At 44.2% G+C, this 24490-nt stretch overlaps 1 protein-coding gene across 2 annotated transcripts in view; it reads right to left on the reverse strand.

Annotated features, from left to right (window-relative positions):
* Window positions 1–6519: 6519 nt before the first annotated feature.
* The window catches only part of LOC109885414 (pyruvate kinase PKM), a 33643-nt gene continuing 15672 nt past the window's right edge, over window positions 6520–24490 (reverse strand). For both annotated transcript variants that reach the window (XM_031837847.1, XM_031837841.1), the window contains exons 3-12: window positions 18079–18170; window positions 17825–17956; window positions 16780–16966; window positions 14488–14761; window positions 9914–10064; window positions 9248–9400; window positions 8622–8788; window positions 8432–8498; window positions 8142–8256; window positions 6520–6923 (exon numbers count right to left, since the gene is read on the reverse strand). In XM_031837847.1, the coding sequence (XP_031693707.1) occupies window positions 6817–6923; window positions 8142–8256; window positions 8432–8498; window positions 8622–8788; window positions 9248–9400; window positions 9914–10064; window positions 14488–14761; window positions 16780–16966; window positions 17825–17956; window positions 18079–18170 (1445 nt within the window). In that variant the 3' untranslated portion in view covers window positions 6520–6816. The remainder of the gene's footprint in view (window positions 6924–8141; window positions 8257–8431; window positions 8499–8621; window positions 8789–9247; window positions 9401–9913; window positions 10065–14487; window positions 14762–16779; window positions 16967–17824; window positions 17957–18078; window positions 18171–24490) is intronic.

A 24490-nucleotide genomic window follows, 5' to 3' on the forward strand; every position in this document is an offset into this window, starting at 1 on the left:
TGAAGGACAAATCCAACCAAATATATATATATATATATTTTCATTAGTCCACTGTTGATAAATTCCTAAAGTGTTTCCCCTGTCAGAATTTTCAAGATATAGGACTTTCAAAAATCAAATTGTCACTTGCCACATCCTAATGATGATGCAAAATGCGCCGTATGATGCTTAACGACCATTTCTGAGTGGATTTTCCCGTAAGGAGCAACAGAGCAAGCGGAAGAAAAGGGACATGGGGGAGAAGATAAGAAACAGAAGAGAGACAGTTAATTCGTTTATGGGCAGTCGCCGTGCGCACGGATGTGGGTCATCTCAGTCAGTACAATATAGGACACAGCTGAAGCACCTCAGAAAACTCCGCATCTAATGGCATCGGTCAAACCGAATATCTCCACCAGCCACAGTGACAGGGATAAGCCTTATCTATTTCCACACCGCATATGACTGACAACGGTCGCAATAACTGGCAACTGAAATGGCTTAATTGCAGTTCATTATTTGTTTCTCAAACAGTATAAAAACATGATTTGATGGATGGGGACCATGCACACCGAACATAAATGCGTCACAGAGAGAAAGACAGAGAGGGGGGGTGAAGAGAGAGAGAGAGAGTGTAGTGATGTCTGATAGTTATCTCCATAATTGATTGGTTATGTGTGTAATCGTCATAACCAGATATTACTAACCTAGCAATGAGGACTAGAAGATAGTAGCTGTGTGGACTGCAAGGTAATTGTCTGATTTAAGAGTTAGTAAACATGGGGCGGCAGGGTAGCCTAGTGGTTAGAGTGTTGGACTAGTAACCGAAAGGTTGCATGTTCAAATCCCCAAGGTACAAATCTGTTATTCTACCCCTGAACAGGCATTTAACCCACTGTTCCTAGGCCGTCATTGAAAATAAGCATTTGTTCTTAACTGATATTGTCTGCAATGCAATATCCTTTGATTGAAAAACGGAATGAACATTTTGTGCCACAGCGCATTCAGACAGTGGAATCTTTTGTGAGGAATCTGTATGAGCTATCTGAATACTGCGAGTTTGGAACTACAAAGGACAAACAAATATTGTGATTGGCATGATGGACAGTGATGTTTCACAAAAGCTACAGCTGGAGCCAGACTTGACACTGGAGAGGGCAACACAAATCCTGCGCCAGTCAGAGCAGATCAGCGTCCACTTCGCCAGAAAGGTGAAGTCATGCAGGTTCTGTCATGCAGGTTCTGTCATGCAGGTTCTGTCATGCAGGTTCTGTACAGAGAACAAAACAACTCAAAATAGAGAAGCACTTGTCATGACACCTTTACCTAAGGGTCCGTGGCTGAAGATCGCAGCTAGAGGGCAAGAAATACCTCATAGTGTTGTTCTACTATTCTAGGGACATAGAAATACCACATAGTGGTGACTACTATTCTAGGGACATTAGAAATACCACATAGGGGTGTTCTACTATCCTAGGGACATTAGAAATACCACATAGTGGTGACTACTATTCTAGGGACATTAGAAATACCACATAGAAGTGTTCTACTATTCTCGGGACATTAGAAATACCACATAGTGGTGACTACTATTCTAGGGACATTAGAAATACCACATAGGGGTGTTCTACTATTCTAGGGACATAGAAATACCACATAGGGGTGTTCTACTATTCTAGGGACATTAGAAATACCACATAGTGGTGACTACTATTCTAGGGACATAGAAATACCACATAGTGGTGACTACTATTCTAGGGACATTAGAAATACCACATAGTGGTGACTACTATTCTAGGGACATTAGAAATACCACATAGTGGTGACTACTATTCTAGGGACATTAGAAATACGAAATAGTGGTGGACTACTATTCTAGGTACATTAGAAATACCACATAGTGGTGACTACTATTCTAGGGACATTAGAAATACCACATAGGGGTGTTCTACTATTCTAGGGACATAGAAATACCACATAGGGGTGACTACTATTCTAGGGACATAGAAATACCACATAGTGGTGGACGACTATTCTAGGGACATTAGAAATACCACATAGTGGTGACTACTATTCTAGGGACATTAGAAATACCACATAGTGGTGGACTACTATTCTAGGGACATATAAATACCACATAGTGGTGGACTACTATTCTAGGGACATAGAAATACCACATAGTGGTGGACTACTATTCTAGGGGCATAGAAATACCAAATAGTGGTGACTACTATTCTAGGGACATTAGAAATACCACATAGTGGTGACTACTATTCTAGGGACATTATAAATACCACATAGTGGTGACTACTATTCTAGGGACATAGAAATACCACATAGTGGTAGACTACTATTCTAGGGGCATAGAAATACCACATAGTGGTGACTACTATTCTAGGGACATTAGAAATACCACATAGTGGTGACTACTATTCTAGGGACATTATAAATACCACATAGTGGTGACTACTATTCTAGGGACATAGAAATACCACATAGTGGTGACTACTATTCTAGGGACATAGAAATACCACATAGTGGTGGACTACTATTCTAGGGGCATAGAAATACCACATAGTGGTGACTACTATTCTAGGTGCATAGAAATACCACATAGTGGTGGACTACTATTCTAGGGGCATAGAAATACCACATAGTGGTGACTACTATTCTAGGGACATAGAAATAGCTCACCTGCCCACTACCACTAGCCAGCAGGTCATCACCTGCCTCAAAGGTATGTTTGTAAGATGGAGGATACCTACCGAGCTCGTTAGCGACAACGCTACTCAGTTTGTCTGCACTGAGTTCAAGGAGTTCATAAAGAAGTATGTTTCGCAGACAAATGGAGCTGCGGGGAGAGTACAGACAGCTAATCAAATTCTTAAACAACCAGATCCACACATGGCTGTGATGTGCTACCGAGCCACAGCCATCAGCGCAACAGGAGCAAGCCCAGCACAACTCATGACAGAACGTCAGATATGGACGACGGTCCCCGTGCTGGATGGGAAACTCCAACCAAAACGCTTCAGCCATAACACTGTTAAACAGAAGGACCAGAAAGCCAAACAAGCTTACCAGTTCTTCTATAACAGGAGGCATACAGTACGCCCCCAACTGGAATTACACCCTGGACAGGGTGTCAGAGTCAATCTGGACAGAGGGAAAGGATGGAAAACACCAGCAGTTGTCATCAGCAAATCTCCAGAGCTGAGATCCTACGTTGTGGAAACTGAACACGGCACCATCGCTCAGAGAAACAGGCGACACCTTCAGGCTTTTGCAGAGTCACCTACTCCAGAGAGAACAACAAAATAGTCACCCAGTCTACCAGTGAGCCATCCAACTCCCATCCTCTCACTCAGTCCACCACCTCAGCCAGCCTCACCACAACTGGTCAGAATGACCTCCAGAGGTGGAGAGGTAAAACTACCACTGAGGTTCAGAGACACTTGAGAAAAAAGAACAAAAAGAGGTATAGGAACAGCAGCTGTTTCAGGGCAGAATGATCCTTATGTTGCTGTGGACTGTTAACCCCCATATCCTAGTTGACACAGTTATGTTGCTGTGGACTGTTAACCCCCATATCCTAGTTGACACAGTTATGTTGCTGTGGACTGTTAACCCCCATGTCCTAGTTGACACAGTTATGTTGCTGTGGACTGTTAACCCCCATGTTCTAGTTGACACAGTTATGTTGCTGTGGACTGTTAACCCCCATATCCTAGTTGACACAGTTATGTTGCTGTGGACTGTTAACCCCCATGTCCTAGTTGACACAGTTATGTTGCTGTGGACTGTTAACCCCATGTTCTAGTTGACACAGTTATGTTGCTGTGGACTGTTAACCCCATGTTCTAGTTGACACAGTTATGTTGCTGTGGACTGTTAACCCCATGTCCTAGTTGACACAGTTATGTTGCTGTGGACTGTTAACCCCATGTTCTAGTTGACACAGTTATGTTGCTGTGGACTGTTAACCCCCATATCCTAGTTGACACAGTTATGTTGCTGTGGACTGTTAACCCCATGTTCTAGTTGACACAGTTATGTTGCTGTGGACTGTTAACCCCCATATCCTAGTTGACACAGTTATGTTGCTGTGGACTGTTAACCCCCATGTCCTAGTTAACACAGTTATGTTGCTGTGGACTGTTAACCCCCATGTCCTAGTTGACACAGTTATGTTGCTGTGGACTGTTAACCCCCATATCCTAGTTGACACAGTTATGTTGCTGTGGACTGTTTACCCCATGTTCTAGTTGACACAGTTATGTTGCTGTGGACTGTTAACCCCATGTTCTAGTTGACACAGTTATGTTGCTGTGGACTGTTAACCCCCATGTCCTAGTTGACACAGTTATGTTGCTGTGGACTGTTAACCCCATGTTCTAGTTGACACAGTTATGTTGCTGTGGACTGTTAACCCCCATGTTCTAGTTGACACAGTTATGTTGCTGTGGACTGTTAACCCCCATATCCTAGTTGACACAGTTATGTTGCTGTGGACTGTTTACCCCATGTTCTAGTTGACACAGTTATGTTGCTGTGGACTGTTAACCCCATGTTCTAGTTGACACAGTTATGTTGCTGTGGACTGTTAACCCCCATGTCCTAGTTGACACAGTTATGTTGCTGTGGACTGTTAACGCCATGTTCTAGTTGACACAGTTATGTTGCTGTGGACTGTTAACCCCCATGTTCTAGTTGACACAGTTATGTTGCTGTGGACTGTCAACCCCCATATCCTAGTTGACACAGTTATGTTGCTGTGGACTGTTAACCCCATGTTCTAGTTGACACAGTTATGTTGCTGTGGACTGTTAACCCCATGTTCTAGTTGACACAGTTATGTTGCTGTGGACTGTTAACCCCCATATCCTAGTTGACACAGTTATGTTGCTGTGGACTGTTAACCCCATGTTCTAGTTGACACAGTTATGTTGCTGTGGACTGTTAACCCCCATATCCTAGTTGACACAGTTATGTTGCTGTGGACTGTTAACCCCCATGTCCTAGTTGACACAGTTATGTTGCTGTGGACTGTTAACCCCCATGTCCTAGTTGACACAGTTATGTTGCTGTGGACTGTTAACCCCCATATCCTAGTTGACACAGTTATGTTGCTGTGGACTGTTTACCCCATGTTCTAGTTGACACAGTTATGTTGCTGTGGACTGTTAACCCCATGTTCTAGTTGACACAGTTATGTTGCTGTGGACTGTTAACCCCCATGTCCTAGTTGACACAGTTATGTTGCTGTGGACTGTTAACCCCATGTTCTAGTTGACACAGTTATGTTGCTGTGGACTGTTAACCCCCATGTTCTAGTTGACACAGTTATGTTGCTGTGGACTGTTAACCCCCATATCCTAGTTGACACAGTTATGTTGCTGTGGACTGTTAACCCCATGTTCTAGTTGACACAGTTATGTTGCTGTGGACTGTTAACCCCCATGTCCTAGTTGACACAGTTATGTTGCTGTGGACTGTTAACCCCATGTTCTAGTTGACACAGTTATGTTGCTTTTGACTGTTAACCCCCATGTTCTAGTTGACACAGTTATGTTGCTGTGGACTGTCAACCCCCATATCCTAGTTGACACAGTTATGTTGCTGTGGACTGTTAACCCCATGTTCTAGTTGACACAGTTATGTTGCTGTGGACTGTCAACCCCCATATCCTAGTTGACACAGTTATGTTGCTGTGGACTGTTAACCCCCATGTCCTAGTTGACACAGTTATGTTGCTGTGGACTGTTAACCCCATGTTCTAGTTGACACAGTTATGTTGCTGTGGACTGTCAACCCCCATATCCTAGTTGACACAGTTATGTTGCTGTGGACTGTTAACCCCCATGTCCTAGTTGACACAGTTATGTTGCTGTGGACTGTTAACCCCATGTTCTAGTTGACACAGTTATGTTGCTGTGGACTGTCAACCCCCATATCCTAGTTGACACAGTTATGTTGCTGTGGACTGTTAACCCCCATGTCCTAGTTGACACAGTTATGTTGCTGTGGACTGTTAACCCCATGTTCTAGTTGACACAGTTATGTTGCTGTGGACTGTCAACCCCCATGTCCTAGTTGACACAGTTATGTTGCTGTGGACTGTTAACCCCCATGTTCTAGTTGACACAGTTATGTTGCTGTGGACTGTCAAACCCCATGTCCTAGTTGACACAGTTATGTGTATTGTCGATGTTAATGAAAAATAAAACATGTGTTTCTATGTTACTAAAAATATATGTTATTGAAATACAAATAGTTTGTATTGAAACGGTCCACAGGGTGAATATTTTTATTAGATAGAGAGGATGTATAGTTTGGATTTCTCTCAGAAAAGGGGAGATATGGAGATATCTATGAGACATCACTATAATTGATTGGTTATGCGTGTCATCGTCATAACCGGATAAAACTAACCTAGCAATGAGGACTAGCAGATAGTAGCTCGTTGGACTACATGTTAATTGGCAGATAATTCACTGCCTGACCTCCATAATGAGAGAGAGAGGCAGATGTCACACCATGTTATGATAAGGTTATGCTCCAAGCTTTATTTGGAGAGAGGCAGTGCTTCAAAGACAGAAATGAATAAACACACAAAATCATTGACTACATTAAAATCACTTTCAATGAACATGGAAAAAATATTGACTGTTGTTTTGTTTATGTACTTCATCGCCACATAAGGGAAATGTATTAACTCTAGTTCTATGCTATCTATGTAGTTAGTGTTCCAGTTAGTGTGTCTGTTAGGCTATGTGCCACTTAGGATTGGTGGGCCTGTCTGTCAGTCAGTGGTGGTGTCCAATAGGAACAGAGTGTTTAGGGCACGTGGACTGCCCTCATGATGTTAGTGTGACCAGAACCAGGGATCCAGCCGGTCACCACGATCACCATGTCACCTGTCTTGAAGAAGCCTCTGGCCTTTCCTACACACAGTGAGGGAGGGTGGAAGAGGGAGGCAGACACAGTGAGGGAGAGTGGAAGAGGGAGGCAGACAGTGAGGGAGGGTGGAAGAGGGAGGCAGACACAGTGAAGGAGGGTGTAAGAGGGAGGCAGACACAGTGAGGGAGGGTGGAAGAGGGAGGCAGACACAGCGAAGGAGGGTGGAAGAGGGAGGCAGACACAGTGAAGGAGGGTGGAAGAGGGAGGCAGACACAGTGAGGGAGGGTGGAAGAGGGAGGCAGACACAGTGAAGGAGGGTGGAAGAGGGAGGCAGACACAGTGAGGGAGGGTGGAAGAGGGAGGCAGACACAGTGAGGGAGGGTGGAAGAGGGAGGCAGACACAGTGAAGGAGGGTGTAAGAGGGAGGCAGACACAGTGAAGGAGGGTAGAAGAGGGAGGCAGACACAGTGAGGGAGGCAGACACAGTGAAGGAGGGTGGAAGAGGGAGGCAGACACAGTGAGGGAGGGTGGAAGAGGGAGGCAGACACAGCGAGGGAGGGTGGAAGAGGGAGGCAGACACAGCGAGGGAGGGTGGAAGATGGAGGCAGACACAGCGAGGGAGGGTGGAAGAGGGAGGCAGACACAGTGAGGGAGGGTGGAAGAGGGAGGCAGACACAGTGAGGGAGGGCGGAAGAGGGAGGCAGACACAGTGAGGGAGGGTGGAAGGGGGAGGCAGACACAGTGAGGGAGGGTGGAAGGGGGAGGAAGTCACAGTGAGGGAGGGTGGAAGGGGGAGGCAGACACAGTGAGGGAGGGTGGAAGGGGAAGGAATTCACAGTTAGGGAGGGTGGAATGGGAAGGAATTCACAGTGAGGGAGGGTGGAAGAGGGAGGCAGACACAGTGAGGGAGGGTAGAAGGGGGAGGCAGACACAGTGAGGGAGGGTGGAAGGGGGAGGAAGTCACAGTGAGGGAGGGTGGAAGGGGGAGGCAGACACAGTGAGGGAGGGTGGAAGGGGGAGGCAGACACAGTGAGGGAGGGTGGAAGGGGGAGGAAGTCACAGTGAGGGAGGGTGGAAGGGGGAGGAAGTCACAGTGAGGGAGGGTGGAAGGGGGAGGCAGACATAGTGAGATAGTGAAAAGAGACGTGAATAAACATCCATATGACACTAAACCTAAGTTCTCTCTTTCCCACTTTCTACCCATCTTTCCTACTCCTTTTCTCTCTCTCTCTCACACACCCACCCCTTCAACACACACAGACCTATGTTCATGCCGAAGTTGACTCTGTTGTCTACATCGTCTGCCCAGACGGGGGCAGGGAGGGGGTGGAACAGCACTGGGAACACACCCCTCAGCAGCTGGGCCTGACGTGCCACCTGGAGACAGAACCCACACACTGCATCAGTCCACCCAAACTAACAGCCTTTACCTTTACCCTGAGGGAGGCAGGTAACAGCCCCACTCTACAGGCTACAACCACATATCAAACAACAATCCTAAACCTAACCTTAGGGGTTGTGTCTCGTAGAGTGGGCCAGTATTCTATCTCACCTGAGGACTTCTTGTTACCGCGACGATGGGACAGCGTGGGCGATACCGGGACAGGAGCTGGGCTGACCTGGGAGAGAGAGAGGGATAGAACGAGCAGAAAGGGAGAGGGTTGGAGTCAGTGAGCATGTGTGTGTTTGCATGTACAGTACGTGTGGAGTCAGTGAGCATGTGTGTGTGGATAACAGCATACCTGCCAGTAGTAGTGAGTACTATGACAGCTCCAGCACAGCATTTGAAGGAGGATTCTACAGCTCCTATAGCAGTGACCTCAGTAGGGTCATTGGACAGAGGGGTCAGACGACGAAGCTCCTCAAACAACTGCTGTTGGAAGATGGCTGCCTCCGCCTCCCTGCAGATCTGTAGGTGTGTGTGGTGTGACAGAGATGGAGGGGGAATTGTTATAGGGATAGGTCACTGCAAAATCTAAGTTTGTCAGACATTTTGATTCCTTGGAAGTGTCCTACAGCCCAACTCTCCATATTTGACAGACAGCAGGTAGCCTAGCGGTTAGAGTGTTGGATCAGTAACCAAAAGGTCGCTATTTTGAATACCCAAGCCGACAAAGTGAAAAATATGTCGATGTGCCCTTGAGCCAGGCACTTAACCACCCTAATTGCTCCAGGGTCGCCGTTGACAATGGCTGGCTGTGACCCCACTCTCTGAGGGTGTCTCAGTGAGAGTTGGGATATATTGAAAAACACATTTCCAATTTACACATCTATAATACACACTTGTACACGTGAGAAATAGGACAAATATAAGCACCCACCAAATTATTATTTAATAGAATGGACTTTCTACTCTCCACACACTGACCGAGTGCATCATGGCCACAGACTCGACAGGGAACAGTCCTTTAGCCGTCTCCCCAGAGAGCATCACACAGTCGGCTCCATCCAACACTGCATTAGCTACGTCACTGCCCTCCGCACGCGTAGGCCTGGGGTGGGCTACCATGCTCTCCAACATCTACCACACACACACACACACACACACATCAGCACACAAGGGATGTTGTTGGGCAACATGAGAGAAGACACTGAGAATAGAATGGGTAGAGTGATGGGGAGGGATGGTTATTGATATTCGTGAGACTCCACACAGAGTCTAGCCATATGAGTCACTATGAAGGAGACATAGAACATGAGACCGAGGAGTGTTTGTGTCCGTGTCTATGTGTGTGTGTCTGTGAGAGACAGTATCTATGTTATCATCATTATATTTTGTGTCCTGTTGCTAATATCCTATGTAACACATCCCAACTGCGTGTGTATGTTGTTTGGCGCTGCCCCTCTCTTCATGCCCTGAAGTATTTATGTGTGTGTGTGTGTGTGTGTGTGTGTGTCTGCATGTGTATGTGTGCATTTTGGCCTTTTATAGAAATACCTGCTATTATGCTGTCACTCTGAGTCAAGAGCTGTACCATACAACACACTCTACATGGCTCCAGGAGTGTGTGAGTATGTGTGTGTGTCCTCTGACCTGTGTGGCACAGATAACAGGCTTGCCAGCGGAGTTGCAACGTCCGATCATCATCTTCTGAGCGATGAAGACTTTCTCAGCAGGGATCTCTATGCCCAGGTCGCCCCTGGCAACCATCACCCCATCACTCTCCGCCAGGATCTCCAAGAAACTGAGAGAGAGAGCGAGAGAGAGAGCGAGAGCGAGAGGGAGAGCGAGGTAGAGAGAGAGGTAGAGAGAGAGAGAGAGAGAGGTAGAGAGAGAGAGAGAGAGGGAGGGAGAGAAATGGAGAGCGGGAGAGGGAGGGAGGGAGGGAGGGAGGGAGGGAGGGAGGGAGGGAGGGAGGGAGGGAGGGAGGGAGGGAGGGAGGGAGGGAGGGAAAAGAAGAGAAGTAGACATGACTTATGATGTCATATTCATATACAGACAGCCATATGGGTGGTGTATCATATACAGTATATATAATATCCAGATCCTATATAGTTCTGACACATCCTCATCCATCACTCTGCTGTCAGCTGTCAGTGTGATTATAGATCTCTAACATCCAGACGTGGTTATCAGTGACGTGGTTATCCATCACTTCGCTGTCAGTGGGAATGTGTCTGTTAGGATAGCAGATAATGTTCTATTTAATTCTGTGGTTACGATACTGCAGAGTGGTTTTATATGTATTTATTAAGGATCCCCAGGAGTTCCTGCCAAGGCAGCAGCTACTCTTCCTGGGGTCCAAACAAGATGAAGGCAATTACTTCACCATTTAAAATAAAACAGTACACCATACAACACATTATTACACCACTACTCTACCACTACATACACTACCTTACCAAAAGTATGTGGACACCTGCTGGACAAACATCTCATTCCAAAATCATGGCCATTAATATGGAGTTGGTCCAGCCTTTTATGCTATAACTGTCTCCACTCTTCTGGGAAGGCTTTCCAGTAGATGTTGGAACATTGCTGTGGGGACTTGTTTCCATTCAGCCACAAGAGCATTAATGAGGTCGGACTCTGATGTTGAGCGATTAGGTCTGGCTCGCAATCAGCATTCCAAATCATCCCAAAGGTGTTCAACAGGGTTGAGGTCAAGGCTCTGTGCAGGCCAGTCAAGTTCTTCCACACCGATCTTGACAAACCATTTCTGTATGGACCTCGTTTTATGCACGGGGGCATTGTCATGCTGAAACAGGGAAGGGCCTTCCCCAAACTGTTGCACAAAGTTGGAAGCACAGAATCGTCTATAATGCTTTAGCATTACGATTTCCCTTCACTGGAACTAAGGGGCCTAGCCCGAACCATGAAAAACAGCAACAGACCATTATTTCTTATCCACCAAACTTTACAGTTGGCACTATGCATTCTGGCAGGTAGCATTCTCATGGCAGCCGCCAAACCCAGATTCAGACTGCCAGATGGTGAAGCGTGATTCATCACTCCAGAGAACGCGTTTCCACTTCTCCAGAGTCCAATGGCGACGAGCTTTACACCACTCCAGCTGATGCTTGGCATGGCGCATGGTGATCTTAGGCTTGTGTGTTGCTGCTTGGCCATAGAAACCCATTTCATCATGCTCCCGACGAACAGTTCTTGTGCTGATGTTGAATCCAGAGGCAGTTTGGAACTTGGTAGTGAGTGTTGTAACTGAGTACAGACGATGTTTACGCGCTACGCACGGTCCCGTTCTGTGAGCTTGTGTGGCCTACCACTTCGCAGTTAAGCCGTTGTTGCTCCTAGACGCTTCCATTTCACAAAAACAGCACTTACAGTTGACCGGGGCAGAAATTTGACAAACTGCCTTATTGAAAAGGTGGCATCCTATGACGGTGCCACGTTGAAATTCACTGAGCTCTTCAGTAAGGCAATCTTACTGCCAATGTTTGTCTATGGAGATTGCATGGCGGTGTGCTCTATTTCATACATCAGTCAGCAACGGGTGTGACTGAAATAGCCGAAAGCCACTCATTTGAAGGGACAGGTGAAACATACCAGGGTGTGACAACTATGAAAAAACACATATGGAAACATGTAGTAACCAAAAAGTGTAAAACAAATCAAAATATATTTTAGATTTTAGATTCTACAATGTAGCCACCCTTTTCCTTGATGACAGCTTTGCACACGCTTGGCATTCTCTCAACCAGATTCCCCTGGAATGCTTTTCCAACGGTCTTGAAGGAGTTCCCACATATGCTGAGTACTTGTTGGCTGCTTTTCCTTGACACTGCAGTCCAACTCATCCCAAACCATCTCAATTGGGTTGAGGTCGGGTGATTGTGGAGGCCAGGTCATCTGATGCAGCACTCCATCAATCTCCTTCGTTGTCAAATAACCCTTACACAGCCTGGAGGTGAGTTGGGTCATTGTCCTGTTGAAAAACAAATGATAGTCCCACTAAGCGCAAATCAGACGGGATGGCATATCGCTGCAGAATGCTGTGGTAGCCATGCTGGTTAAGTGTGCCTCGAATTCTAAATAAATTACTGACAGTGTCACTAGCAAAGCTCCCCCACATCATCACACTTCCTCCTCCATGCTTCACGGTGGAAACCACACATGTGGAGATAATACGTTCTCTGTGTCTCACAAAGACATGGCGGTTGGAAACAAACATTTCCACCGGTCTAATGTCCATTGCTCGTGTCTCTTGGTCCAAGCAAGTCTCTTCTTCTTATTGGTCCTTAAGTAGTGTCCTTTAGTCCTTTTCTTTGCAGAAATTTGACCATGAAGGCCTCCTCTGAAGAGTTGATGTTGAGATGTGTCTGTTACTTGAACTCTGTGAAGCATTTATTTGGGCTGCAATTTCTGAGGCTGGTAACTCTGATTAACTTATCCTCTGCAGCAGAGGTAACTCTGGGTCTTCCTTTCCTGTCGCGGTCCTCATGAGAGCCAGTTTCATCATAGCGCTTGATGGTTTTTACGACTGCACTTGAAGAAACTTTCAAAGTTCTTGACATTTTCTGGATTGACTGACCTCCATGTCTTAAAGTAATGATGGACTGTCATTTCTCTTTGCTTATTTGAGCTGTTCTTTCCATAATATGGACTTGGTATTTTACTAAATAGGCCTATCTTCTGTATACCACCCCTACCGTGTCACAACACAACTGATTGGCTCAAGCGCATAAAGAAGGAAAGAAATTCCACAAATGTACTTTTAACAAGGCACACCTATTAATTGAAATGCATTCCAGGTCACTACCTCCTGAAGCTGGTTGAGAGAATGCCAAGAGTGTGCAAAGCTGTCATCAAGGCAAAAAATGGCTACTTTGAAGAATCTAAAATCTAAAATATATTTAGATTTGTTTAACACTGTTTTGGTTACCACATGTTTCCATATGTGTTTTTTCATAGTTGTCACACCCTGGTATGTTTCACCTGTCTTTGTGCTTGTCTCCACCCCCCTCCAGGTGTCGCCCATCTTCTTCCTTATCCCCAGTGTACTTATACCTGTGTTCTCTGTTTGTCTGTTGCCAGTTCGCCTTGATCATAGAAAAACCCTGGAATGAGTAGGTGTGTCCAAACGTTTGACTGGTACTGTATACTGTAGTGTATCTATAATACAAAATGTATAATACCACAATAAAACAATATTACAACATTACAATGTACGTGTGTGTGTGTTAGCGTGTCTGTGCGTATGCGTTTGTGAGTGCCTGTGTGTGTGTCTCTTCACAGTCCGCGTTGTTCCATAAGGTATCTGATTCTACTGCTTGCTTGAGTTATTTGATGTGGAATAGTTCCATGTAGCCATGTCTCTATGTAGTACTATGCATTTCCCAGAGTCTTTTCTGAACTTGGGGACTGTGAAGAGACCCCTGGTGGCAATGGCATGCCCTGTGGGGTATGCATGGGTGTTTGAGCTGTGTGCATGTCAATTGAACAGACAGCTCCGTGCCTTAAACACGTCCATACCTCTCATAAAGACAAGCAGTGATGTAGTCAATCGCTCCTCTAATTTGAGCCAGGAGAGATTGACATGCATGTTATTAAATTTAGCTCTCTGTGTACATTTAAGGGCCAGCCGTGCTGCTCTGTTCTGGGCCAACTGTAATGTCCCTCTTTGTGGCACTTGGCCATACAGTATGACTGATCAGTAGTCCTGGTGCTATAAAACCAGAGCCTGTAGGACTTGTTTTGTTGATAGCAATGTCCTATCATGCAGCCTCAGAATGTATTTCAAATCTAAACATATAGCCCAACAGTTGTATTTAGGTACAAATCTGTTGCTCTGCCCCTGAACAAGGGAGTTAACCCACTGTTCCCAGGCCGTCATTGAAAATAAGAATTTGTTCTTAACTGACTTGCCTAGTTAAATAAAGGGGGGGTAAATTCAGGAGTATGGTTGTCTTACTGTATGTACTGTAGATTATAGAATCTTATTGTTAGAGATACAGAATGAGTCATGTGATTCCAAGGCCAACAGCAGGTATTGACAGCAGGGTATCCATCTACTGAGGCTGAAGATATGCGCTGTTCATGTTTAAATCTGAGACTGTAAAGCTACTCATTCAGTGAAAGTTATTCTATTCATGTTGACTCTTCATGTTGTGTCTCTTCCTCTCTCTCTTCTCCTCCACACACATACTCACTTATGTACTCCCTGGCGACTCTCCACCTTGCTGACCACCTTGATGTCCTTTCCAAAGGGCCCCAGGGCCCGTCGGACCTCCCTGACATCCTGGCCACAGCGGATGAAGCTGGCGAACACCATGTCCACCCCCTGGGCCACGCCGAACCTCAGGTCCCCCTCATCACGCTCACTCACAGCGGGCATGTCCACCAGGTCACACCCCGGCAGGTTGACCCCCTTACGGCTGCCCAGAACACCTCCACTCTCTACCAGTGCCTCCACCCAGTCTGGACCTGGAGAAAGGGGAGAGGAAGAGAAGGGAGGGAGGTCATAAGAACAGATCATGAGATAGAAGTAGAGAATGTTTATTTGTTTATGGCTTGTCTATCGCCAGGACTGTGCAGTATGATCATGTACAGTGGTTATTCCGTTATAAGTTGCGGCATACTGCAGCACAGCTTGCGGGATGCCACAGAATTCTATGGCACATTATTTAAGTGTAAGCCATTGTTGCCAGAATGACCCAATTTACCACCATCTACATTGGGGAGAACAAATATTTGATACACTGCCGATTTTGCAGGTGTTCCTTCTTACAAAGCATGTAGAGGTCTGTAATTTTTATCATGGGAATCTAAAACAAAAATCCAGAAAATCACATTGTATGATTTTTAAGTAATTAATTTACATTTTATTGCATGACATAAGTATTTGATACATCAGAAAAGCAGAACTTAATATTTGGTACAGAAACCTTTGTTTGCAATTACAGAGATCATACGTTTCCTGTAGTTCTTGACCAGGTTTGCACACACTGCAGCAGGGATTTTGGCCCACTCCTCCATACAGTCCTTCTCCAGATCATTCAGGTTTCGGGGCTGTCGCTGGGCAATACGAACTTTCAGCTCCCTCCAAAGATTTTCTATTGGGTTCAGGTCTGGAGACTGGCTAGGCCACTCCAGGATCTTGAGATGCTTCTTACAGAGCCACTCCTTAGGTGCCCTGGCTGTGTGTTTCGGGTCGTTGTCATGCTGGAAGACCCAGCCACGACCCATCGTCAATGCTCTTACTGAGGGAAGGAGGTTGTTGGCCAAGATCTCGCGATACATGGCCCCATCCATCCTCCCCTCAATATGGTGCAGTCGTCCTGTCCCCTTTGCAGAAAAGCATCCCCAAAGAATGATGTTTCCACCTCCATGCTTCACGGTTGGGATGGTGTTCTTGGGGTTGTACTCATCCTTCTTCTTCCTCCAAACACGGCGAGTGGAGGTTAGACCAAAAAGCTCTATTTTTGTCTCATCAGACCACATGACCTTCTCCCATTCCTCCTCTGGATCATCCAGATGGTCATTGACAAACTTCAGATGGGCCTGGACATGCGCTGGCTTGAGCTGGGGGACCTTGCGTGCGCTACAGGATTTTAATCCATGACGGCGTAGTGTGTTACTTATGGTTTTCTTTGAGACTGTGGTCCCAGGTCCTGCCGTGACCAGGTCCTGCCGTGTAGTTCTGGGCTGATCCCTCACCTTCCTCATGATCATTGATGCTCCACGAGGAGAGATCTTGCATGGAGCCCCAGACCGAGGGTGTTTGACCGTCATCTTGAACTTCTTCCATTTTCTAATAATTGCGCCAACAGTTGTTGCCTTCTCACCAAGCTACTTGCCTATTGTCCTGTAGCCCAGCCTTGTGCAGGTCTACAATTTTATCCCTGATGTCCTTACACAGCTCTCTGGTCTTGGCCATTGTGGAGAGGTTGGAGTCTGTTTGATTGAGTATGCGGACAGGTGTCTTTTACACAGGTAACGAGTTCAAACAGGTGCAGTTAATACAGGTAATGAGTGGAGAACAGGAGGGCTTCTTAAAGAAAAACTAACAGGTCTGTGAGAGACGGAATTATTACGGGTTGGTAGGGGATCAAATACTTATGTCATGCAATAAAATGCAAATTAATTACTTAAAAAACATGCAATGTGATTTTCTGGATTTTTGTTTTAGATTCTGTCTCTCACAGTTTAAGTGTATCTATGATAAAAAAAATTACAGACCTCTACATGCTTTGTAAATAGGAAAACCTGCAAAATCGTCAGTGTATCAAATACTTGTCCTCCCCACTGTACCACAAACGGTTGCGACGTAAACTCAAACCTTTAAAGGAAGAACCACTGCACATGTAACCAACACTGTATCTCCAGTAATGTGTTTAGATGCAGTGTGTTTGTGTGCCTGTGTGTGAGTGTGTGTGTGTGAGAATGTGTGTGTGTGAGTGTGTGTGTGTGAGAATGTGTGTGTGAGTTAAATGATGTGTTACCTGTCTCCAGGACTTTTAGTCCGATGAGTCCGTCGTCAATATAGATCCTTCCTCCTTTCTCCAGGACCTGAGGCAGACTGGGGTAGTCCACCCAGATGACATTCCCATCCGTACTGTCCCTGTCCCCCTCCCCTGTCACCACACGCACACTGGCCCCGCGCTCCAGCTCCACCTCCTGCTCTGCAGTCTACACACACAGAGAAACACAGAATAACACACACATCTTAACTTCAGTCATTTAGCAGACTCTCTTATCCAGAGCTACTTACAGTTAGTGCAGTCTTCTTAAGATAGCTAGGTGAGACAACCACGCATCACAGTCATATAGTAAGTAAACATTTTCCTCAATAAAGTAGCTATCAGGACAGTCAGAGCTAGCAAGAAATGGCATGCACACACACACACACACACACACACACACACACACACACACACACACACACACACACACACACACACACACACACACACACACACACACACACACACACACACACACTAGACATTGCCTTATAGAACACATAGAATGTAGCAGACAATAAAATCGTTTTTTTTTTTAAGTATATTGAACTTTCTATTGGCAGGACTGGTGCTATAACAAACAGATCAGTGCCCAAAAGAGGAGGCTGGTGGGAGGAGCTATAGGAGGACTGGCTCATTGTAATGGTTGCAATGGAATAAATGGAGCGCAGTCAAAATGTCCATATGCTTGATGTGTTTGATACTGTTACCATTTATTCCATTCCAGCCATTACAATGGGCCCGTCCTCCTATAGCTTCTCCCACCAGCCTCCTCTGGTGCCCAAACACTTGTCCTGTTCTGATGCTGAGAAAGCATCTTTCTCACTGCTGTTGATAATGTTGCACAATCTGTGTCTGTGTCCAGGATAGGACACCCCCCCAAAAACCAGCATGGTCAGTCAACACTGGTCACACTCTCCTGGTCTGTTGACCCTCACCCTAAACTGGACTACTGACCAGTCGGGATGTAGGGAATGTAAGCCCATTGGATAGAATGTTAAGTAGTGATGAAATGCTGGCTTACCCCTCGGACCAGGCCTGTGCGTATTTCAGGGCCTTTAGTATCCAAGGCGATGGCTACCGGCCTGTAATATAAAGGGTCAGTGGTTATGGTCTCGACCGCCTCACGGATGTTCTTGATGGTCTCACCATGGTACTGAAGGAAGGAGACAGGGAGAGAGAGAGATAGAGAGAATCACTGTTACTAAACTGATATGATTGATAGTTGTGTCAGATCAGTGATTACTTGCGAGACAGCTTATGCAGAGACAAACAAACCTCATGAGAGCCATGAGAGAAGTTGAGTCGAGCGATGTTCATTCCTGCCTTCACCATCTCCTGCAGTTTGGGGATGGAGCGAGATGCAGGCCCTGAGAGAGAGAGAGAACAAGAGACAACAGAGACCATGGGTTGTCCAGCAGTTTATTGGTCAATCAATCCACTTTGATACATCATCAATAGTGCAGTCAGTGGGATGCCAATCACCAATACCCAGCCTGCCAGCCAACACCACACCAACCTAGATCTACTGAGCTCCAACCCCTAGCCCATACAGTTCTACCCTAGGTCAACTCTGCATGGCCATAATGGATGAATCAGAGGGCCTACCTGTACTGTCCCTACATTTAGCAGGCACTCTAATCCAGACAGACATATAGTAGTGAGTGCATTGATTCTCATACATTCTTTGTTCATGCTCCCCATAGGAATCTAAATTACAACCCTGGCATTGCTAACACCACGCTCTACCAACTGAGCCACATGGGTTTACCTACACAAGCTACACAAAACAAAAGGTTATTTAACTCACTGACGGTGCAGCTGATTGGTTATTTAACTCACTGATGGTGCAGCTGATGGTTATTTAACTCACTGACGGTGCAGCTGATTGGTTATTTAACTCACTGATGGTGCAGATGTGGTTATTTAACTCACTGACGGTGCAGCTGATTGGTTATTTAACTCACTGATGGTGCAGCTGATGGTTATTTAACTCACTGATGGTGCAGATGTGGTTATTTAACTCACTGATGGTGCAGCTGATTGGTTATTTAACTCACTGATGGTGCAGCTGATTGGTTATTTAACTCACTGATGGTGCAGATGTTGTTATTTAACTCACTGATGGTGCAGCTGATTGGTTATTTAACTCAATGATGGTGCAGCTGTGGTTATTTAACTCACTGATCGTGCAGATGTGGTTATTTAACTAACTGATGGTGCAGCTGATTGGTTATTTAACTCAATGATGGTGCAGATGTAGTTATTTAACTCACTGATGGTGCAGATGTTTGGTTATTTAACTCACTGATGGTGCAGATGTTTGGTTATTTAACTCACTGATGGTACAGCTGATTGGTTATTTAACTCACTGATGGTGCAGATGTGGTTATTTAACTCACCAATGATGCAGCTGATTGGTTATTTAACTCACTGATGGTGCAGATGTTGTTATTTAACTCACTGATGGTACAGCTGATTGGTTATTTAAATCACTGATGGTGCAGATGTGGTTATTAAACTCACCAATGATGGTGCAGATGTGGTTATTTAACTCACTGATGGTGCAGATGTTGTTATTGAACTCACTGATGGTGCAGCTGATTGGTTATTTAATTCACTGATGGTGCAGCTGATTGGTTATTTAACTCACTGATGGTGCAGATGTGGTTATTTAACTCACTGATCGTGCAGCTGATTGGTTATTTAATTCACTGATGGTGCAGCTTGATTGGTTATTTAACTCACTGATGGTGCAGATGTGGTTATTTAACTCACTGATGGTGCAGATGTGGTTATTTAACTCACTGATGGTGCAGCTGATTGGTTATTTAACTCAATGATGGTGCAGCTGTGGTTATTTAACTCACTGATCGTGCAGATGTGGTTATTTAACTAACTGATGGTGCAGCTGATTGGTTATTTAACTCAATGATGGTGCAGATGTAGTTATTTAACTCACTGATGGTGCAGATGTTTGGTTATTTAACTCACTGATGGTACAGCTGATTGGTTATTTAACTCACTGATGGTGCAGATGTGGTTATTTAACTCACCAATGATGCAGCTGATTGGTTATTTAACTCACTGATGGTGCAGATGTTGTTATTTAACTCACTGATGGTACAGCTGATTGGTTATTTAAATCACTGATGGTGCAGATGTGGTTATTTAACTCACTGATGGTGCAGCTGATTGGTTATTTAACTCACTGATGGTGCAGCTGATTGGTTATTTAACTCACTGATGGTGCAGATGTTGTTATTTAACTCACTGATGGTGCAGCTGATTGGTTATTTAACTCAATGATGGTGCAGCTGTGGTTATTTAACTCACTGATCGTGCAGATGTGGTTATTTAACTAACTGATGGTGCAGCTGATTGGTTATTTAACTCAATGATGGTGCAGATGTAGTTATTTAACTCACTGATGGTGCAGATGTTTGGTTATTTAACTCACTGATGGTGCAGATGTTTGGTTATTTAACTCACTGATGGTACAGCTGATTGGTTATTTAACTCACTGATGGTGCAGATGTGGTTATTTAACTCACCAATGATGCAGCTGATTGGTTATTTAACTCACTGATGGTGCAGATGTTGTTATTTAACTCACTGATGGTACAGCTGATTGGTTATTTAAATCACTGATGGTGCAGATGTGGTTATTAAACTCACCAATGATGGTGCAGATGTGGTTATTTAACTCACTGATGGTGCAGATGTTGTTATTGAACTCACTGATGGTGCAGCTGATTGGTTATTTAATTCACTGATGGTGCAGCTGATTGGTTATTTAACTCACTGATGGTGCAGATGTGGTTATTTAACTCACTGATCGTGCAGCTGATTGGTTATTTAATTCACTGATGGTGCAGCTTGATTGGTTATTTAACTCACTGATGGTGCAGATGTGGTTATTTAACTCACTGATGGTGCAGATGTGGTTATTTAACTCACTGATGGTGCAGCTGATTGGTTATTTAACTCAATGATGGTGCAGCTGTGGTTATTTAACTCACTGATCGTGCAGATGTGGTTATTTAACTAACTGATGGTGCAGCTGATTGGTTATTTAACTCAATGATGGTGCAGATGTAGTTATTTAACTCACTGATGGTGCAGATGTTTGGTTATTTAACTCACTGATGGTACAGCTGATTGGTTATTTAACTCACTGATGGTGCAGATGTGGTTATTTAACTCACCAATGATGCAGCTGATTGGTTATTTAACTCACTGATGGTGCAGATGTTGTTATTTAACTCACTGATGGTACAGCTGATTGGTTATTTAAATCACTGATGGTGCAGATGTGGTTATTAAACTCACCAATGATGGTGCAGATGTGGTTATTTAACTCACTGATGGTGCAGATGTTGTTATTGAACTCACTGATGGTGCAGCTGATTGGTTATTTAATTCACTGATGGTGCAGCTGATTGGTTATTTAACTCACTGATGGTGCAGATGTGGTTATTTAACTCACTGATCGTGCAGCTGATTGGTTATTTAATTCACTGATGGTGCAGCTTGATTGGTTATTTAACTCACTGATGGTGCAGATGTGGTTATTTAACTCACTGATGGTGCAGATGTGGTTATTTAACTCACTGATGGTGCAGATGTGGTTATTTAACTCACTGATGGTGCAGATGTGGTTATTTAACTCACCAATGATGCAGCAGATTGGTTATTTAACTCACTGATGGTGCAGATATGGTTATTTAACTCACTGATGGTGCAGATGTGGTTATTTAACTCACCAATGATGCAGCGGATTGGTTATTAAACTCACTGATGGTGCAGATGTTGCTATTTAACTCACTGATGGTGCAGCTAATTGGTTATTTAACTCACTGATGGTGCAGATATAGTTATTTAACTCACTGATGATGCAGCTGATTGGTTATTTAACTCACTGATGATGCAGCTGATTGGTTATTTAACTCACCAGTGATGCAGCTGATTGGTTATTTAACTCACTGATGGTGCAGCTGATGGTTATTTAACTCACTGATGATGCAGATGTGGTTATTTAACTCACCAGTGATGCAGCTGATTGGTTATTTAACTCATTGATGGTGCAGATGTGGTTATTTAACTCCCTGATGGTGCAGCTGATTGGTTATTTAACTCACTGATGGTGCAGCTGATTGGTTATTTAACTCACTGATGGTGCAGCTGATTGGTTATTTAACTAACTGATGGTGCAGATGTGGTTATTTAACTCACCAAGGGTGCAGCTGATTGGTTATTTAACTCACCAGTGATGCAGCTGATTGGTTATTTAACTCACTGATGGTGCAGCTGATGGTTATTTAACTCACTGATGGTGCAGATGTGGTTATTTAACTCACTGATGGTGCAGCTGATGGTTATTTAACTCACTGATGGTGCAGATGTGGTTATTTAACTCACTGATGGGGCAGCTGATTGGTTATTTAACTCACTGATGGTGCAGATGTTGTTATTTAACTCACTGATGGTGCAGCTGATTGGTTATTTAACTCACTGATGGTGCAGATGTAGTTATTTAACTCACTGATGGTGCAGATGTTTGGTTATTTAACTCACTGATGGTACAGCTGATTGGTTATTTAACTCACCAATGATGCAGCGGATTGGTTATTTAACTCACTGATGGTGCAGATGTTGTTATTTAACTCACTGATGGTGCAGCGGATTGGTTATTTAACTCACTGATGGTGCAGATGTTGTTATTTAACTCACTGATGGTACAGCTGATTGGTTATTTAACTCACTGATGGTGCAGATGTGGTTATTAAACTCACCAATGATGGTGCAGATGTGGTTATTTAACTCACTGATGGTGCAGATGTTGTTATTGAACTCACTGATGGTGCAGATGTGGTTATTTAACTCACTGATCGTGCAGCTGATTGGTTATTTAATTCACTGATGGTGCAGCTTGATTGGTTATTTAACTCACTGATGGTGCAGATGTGGTTATTTAACTCACCAATGATGCAGCGGATTGGTTATTTAACTCAGTGATGGTGCAGATGTGGTTATTTAACTCACTGATGGTGCAGATGTGGTTATTTAACTCACCAATGATGCAGCGGATTGGTTATTTAACTCACCAATGATGCAGCTGATTGGTTATTTAACTCACTGATGGTGCAGATGTTGTTATTTAACTCACTGATGGTACAGCTGATTGGTTATTTAAATCACTGATGGTGCAGATGTGGTTATTAAACTCACCAATGATGGTGCAGATGTGGTTATTTAACTCACTGATGGTGCAGATGTTGTTATTGAACTCACTGATGGTGCAGCTGATTGGTTATTTAATTCACTGATGGTGCAGCTGATTGGTTATTTAACTCACTGATGGTGCAGATGTGGTTATTTAACTCACTGATCGTGCAGCTGATTGGTTATTTAATTCACTGATGGTGCAGCTTGATTGGTTATTTAACTCACTGATGGTGCAGATGTGGTTATTTAACTCACTGATGGTGCAGATGTGGTTATTTAACTCACTGATGGTGCAGCTGATTGGTTATTTAACTCAATGATGGTGCAGCTGTGGTTATTTAACTCACTGATCGTGCAGATGTGGTTATTTAACTAACTGATGGTGCAGCTGATTGGTTATTTAACTCAATGATGGTGCAGATGTAGTTATTTAACTCACTGATGGTGCAGATGTTTGGTTATTTAACTCACTGATGGTACAGCTGATTGGTTATTTAACTCACTGATGGTGCAGATGTGGTTATTTAACTCACCAATGATGCAGCTGATTGGTTATTTAACTCACTGATGGTGCAGATGTTGTTATTTAACTCACTGATGGTACAGCTGATTGGTTATTTAAATCACTGATGGTGCAGATGTGGTTATTAAACTCACCAATGATGGTGCAGATGTGGTTATTTAACTCACTGATGGTGCAGATGTTGTTATTGAACTCACTGATGGTGCAGCTGATTGGTTATTTAATTCACTGATGGTGCAGCTGATTGGTTATTTAACTCACTGATGGTGCAGATGTGGTTATTTAACTCACTGATCGTGCAGCTGATTGGTTATTTAATTCACTGATGGTGCAGCTTGATTGGTTATTTAACTCACTGATGGTGCAGATGTGGTTATTTAACTCACTGATGGTGCAGATGTGGTTATTTAACTCACTGATGGTGCAGATGTGGTTATTTAACTCACTGATGGTGCAGATGTGGTTATTTAACTCACCAATGATGCAGCAGATTGGTTATTTAACTCACTGATGGTGCAGATATGGTTATTTAACTCACTGATGGTGCAGATGTGGTTATTTAACTCACCAATGATGCAGCGGATTGGTTATTAAACTCACTGATGGTGCAGATGTTGCTATTTAACTCACTGATGGTGCAGCTAATTGGTTATTTAACTCACTGATGGTGCAGATATAGTTATTTAACTCACTGATGATGCAGCTGATTGGTTATTTAACTCACTGATGATGCAGCTGATTGGTTATTTAACTCACCAGTGATGCAGCTGATTGGTTATTTAACTCACTGATGGTGCAGCTGATGGTTATTTAACTCACTGATGATGCAGATGTGGTTATTTAACTCACCAGTGATGCAGCTGATTGGTTATTTAACTCATTGATGGTGCAGATGTGGTTATTTAACTCCCTGATGGTGCAGCTGATTGGTTATTTAAC

Source organism: Oncorhynchus kisutch, linkage group LG2 (genome assembly GCF_002021735.2).
Source record: "Oncorhynchus kisutch isolate 150728-3 linkage group LG2, Okis_V2, whole genome shotgun sequence".
NCBI classification, from domain to species: Eukaryota; Metazoa; Chordata; class Actinopteri; order Salmoniformes; family Salmonidae; genus Oncorhynchus; species Oncorhynchus kisutch.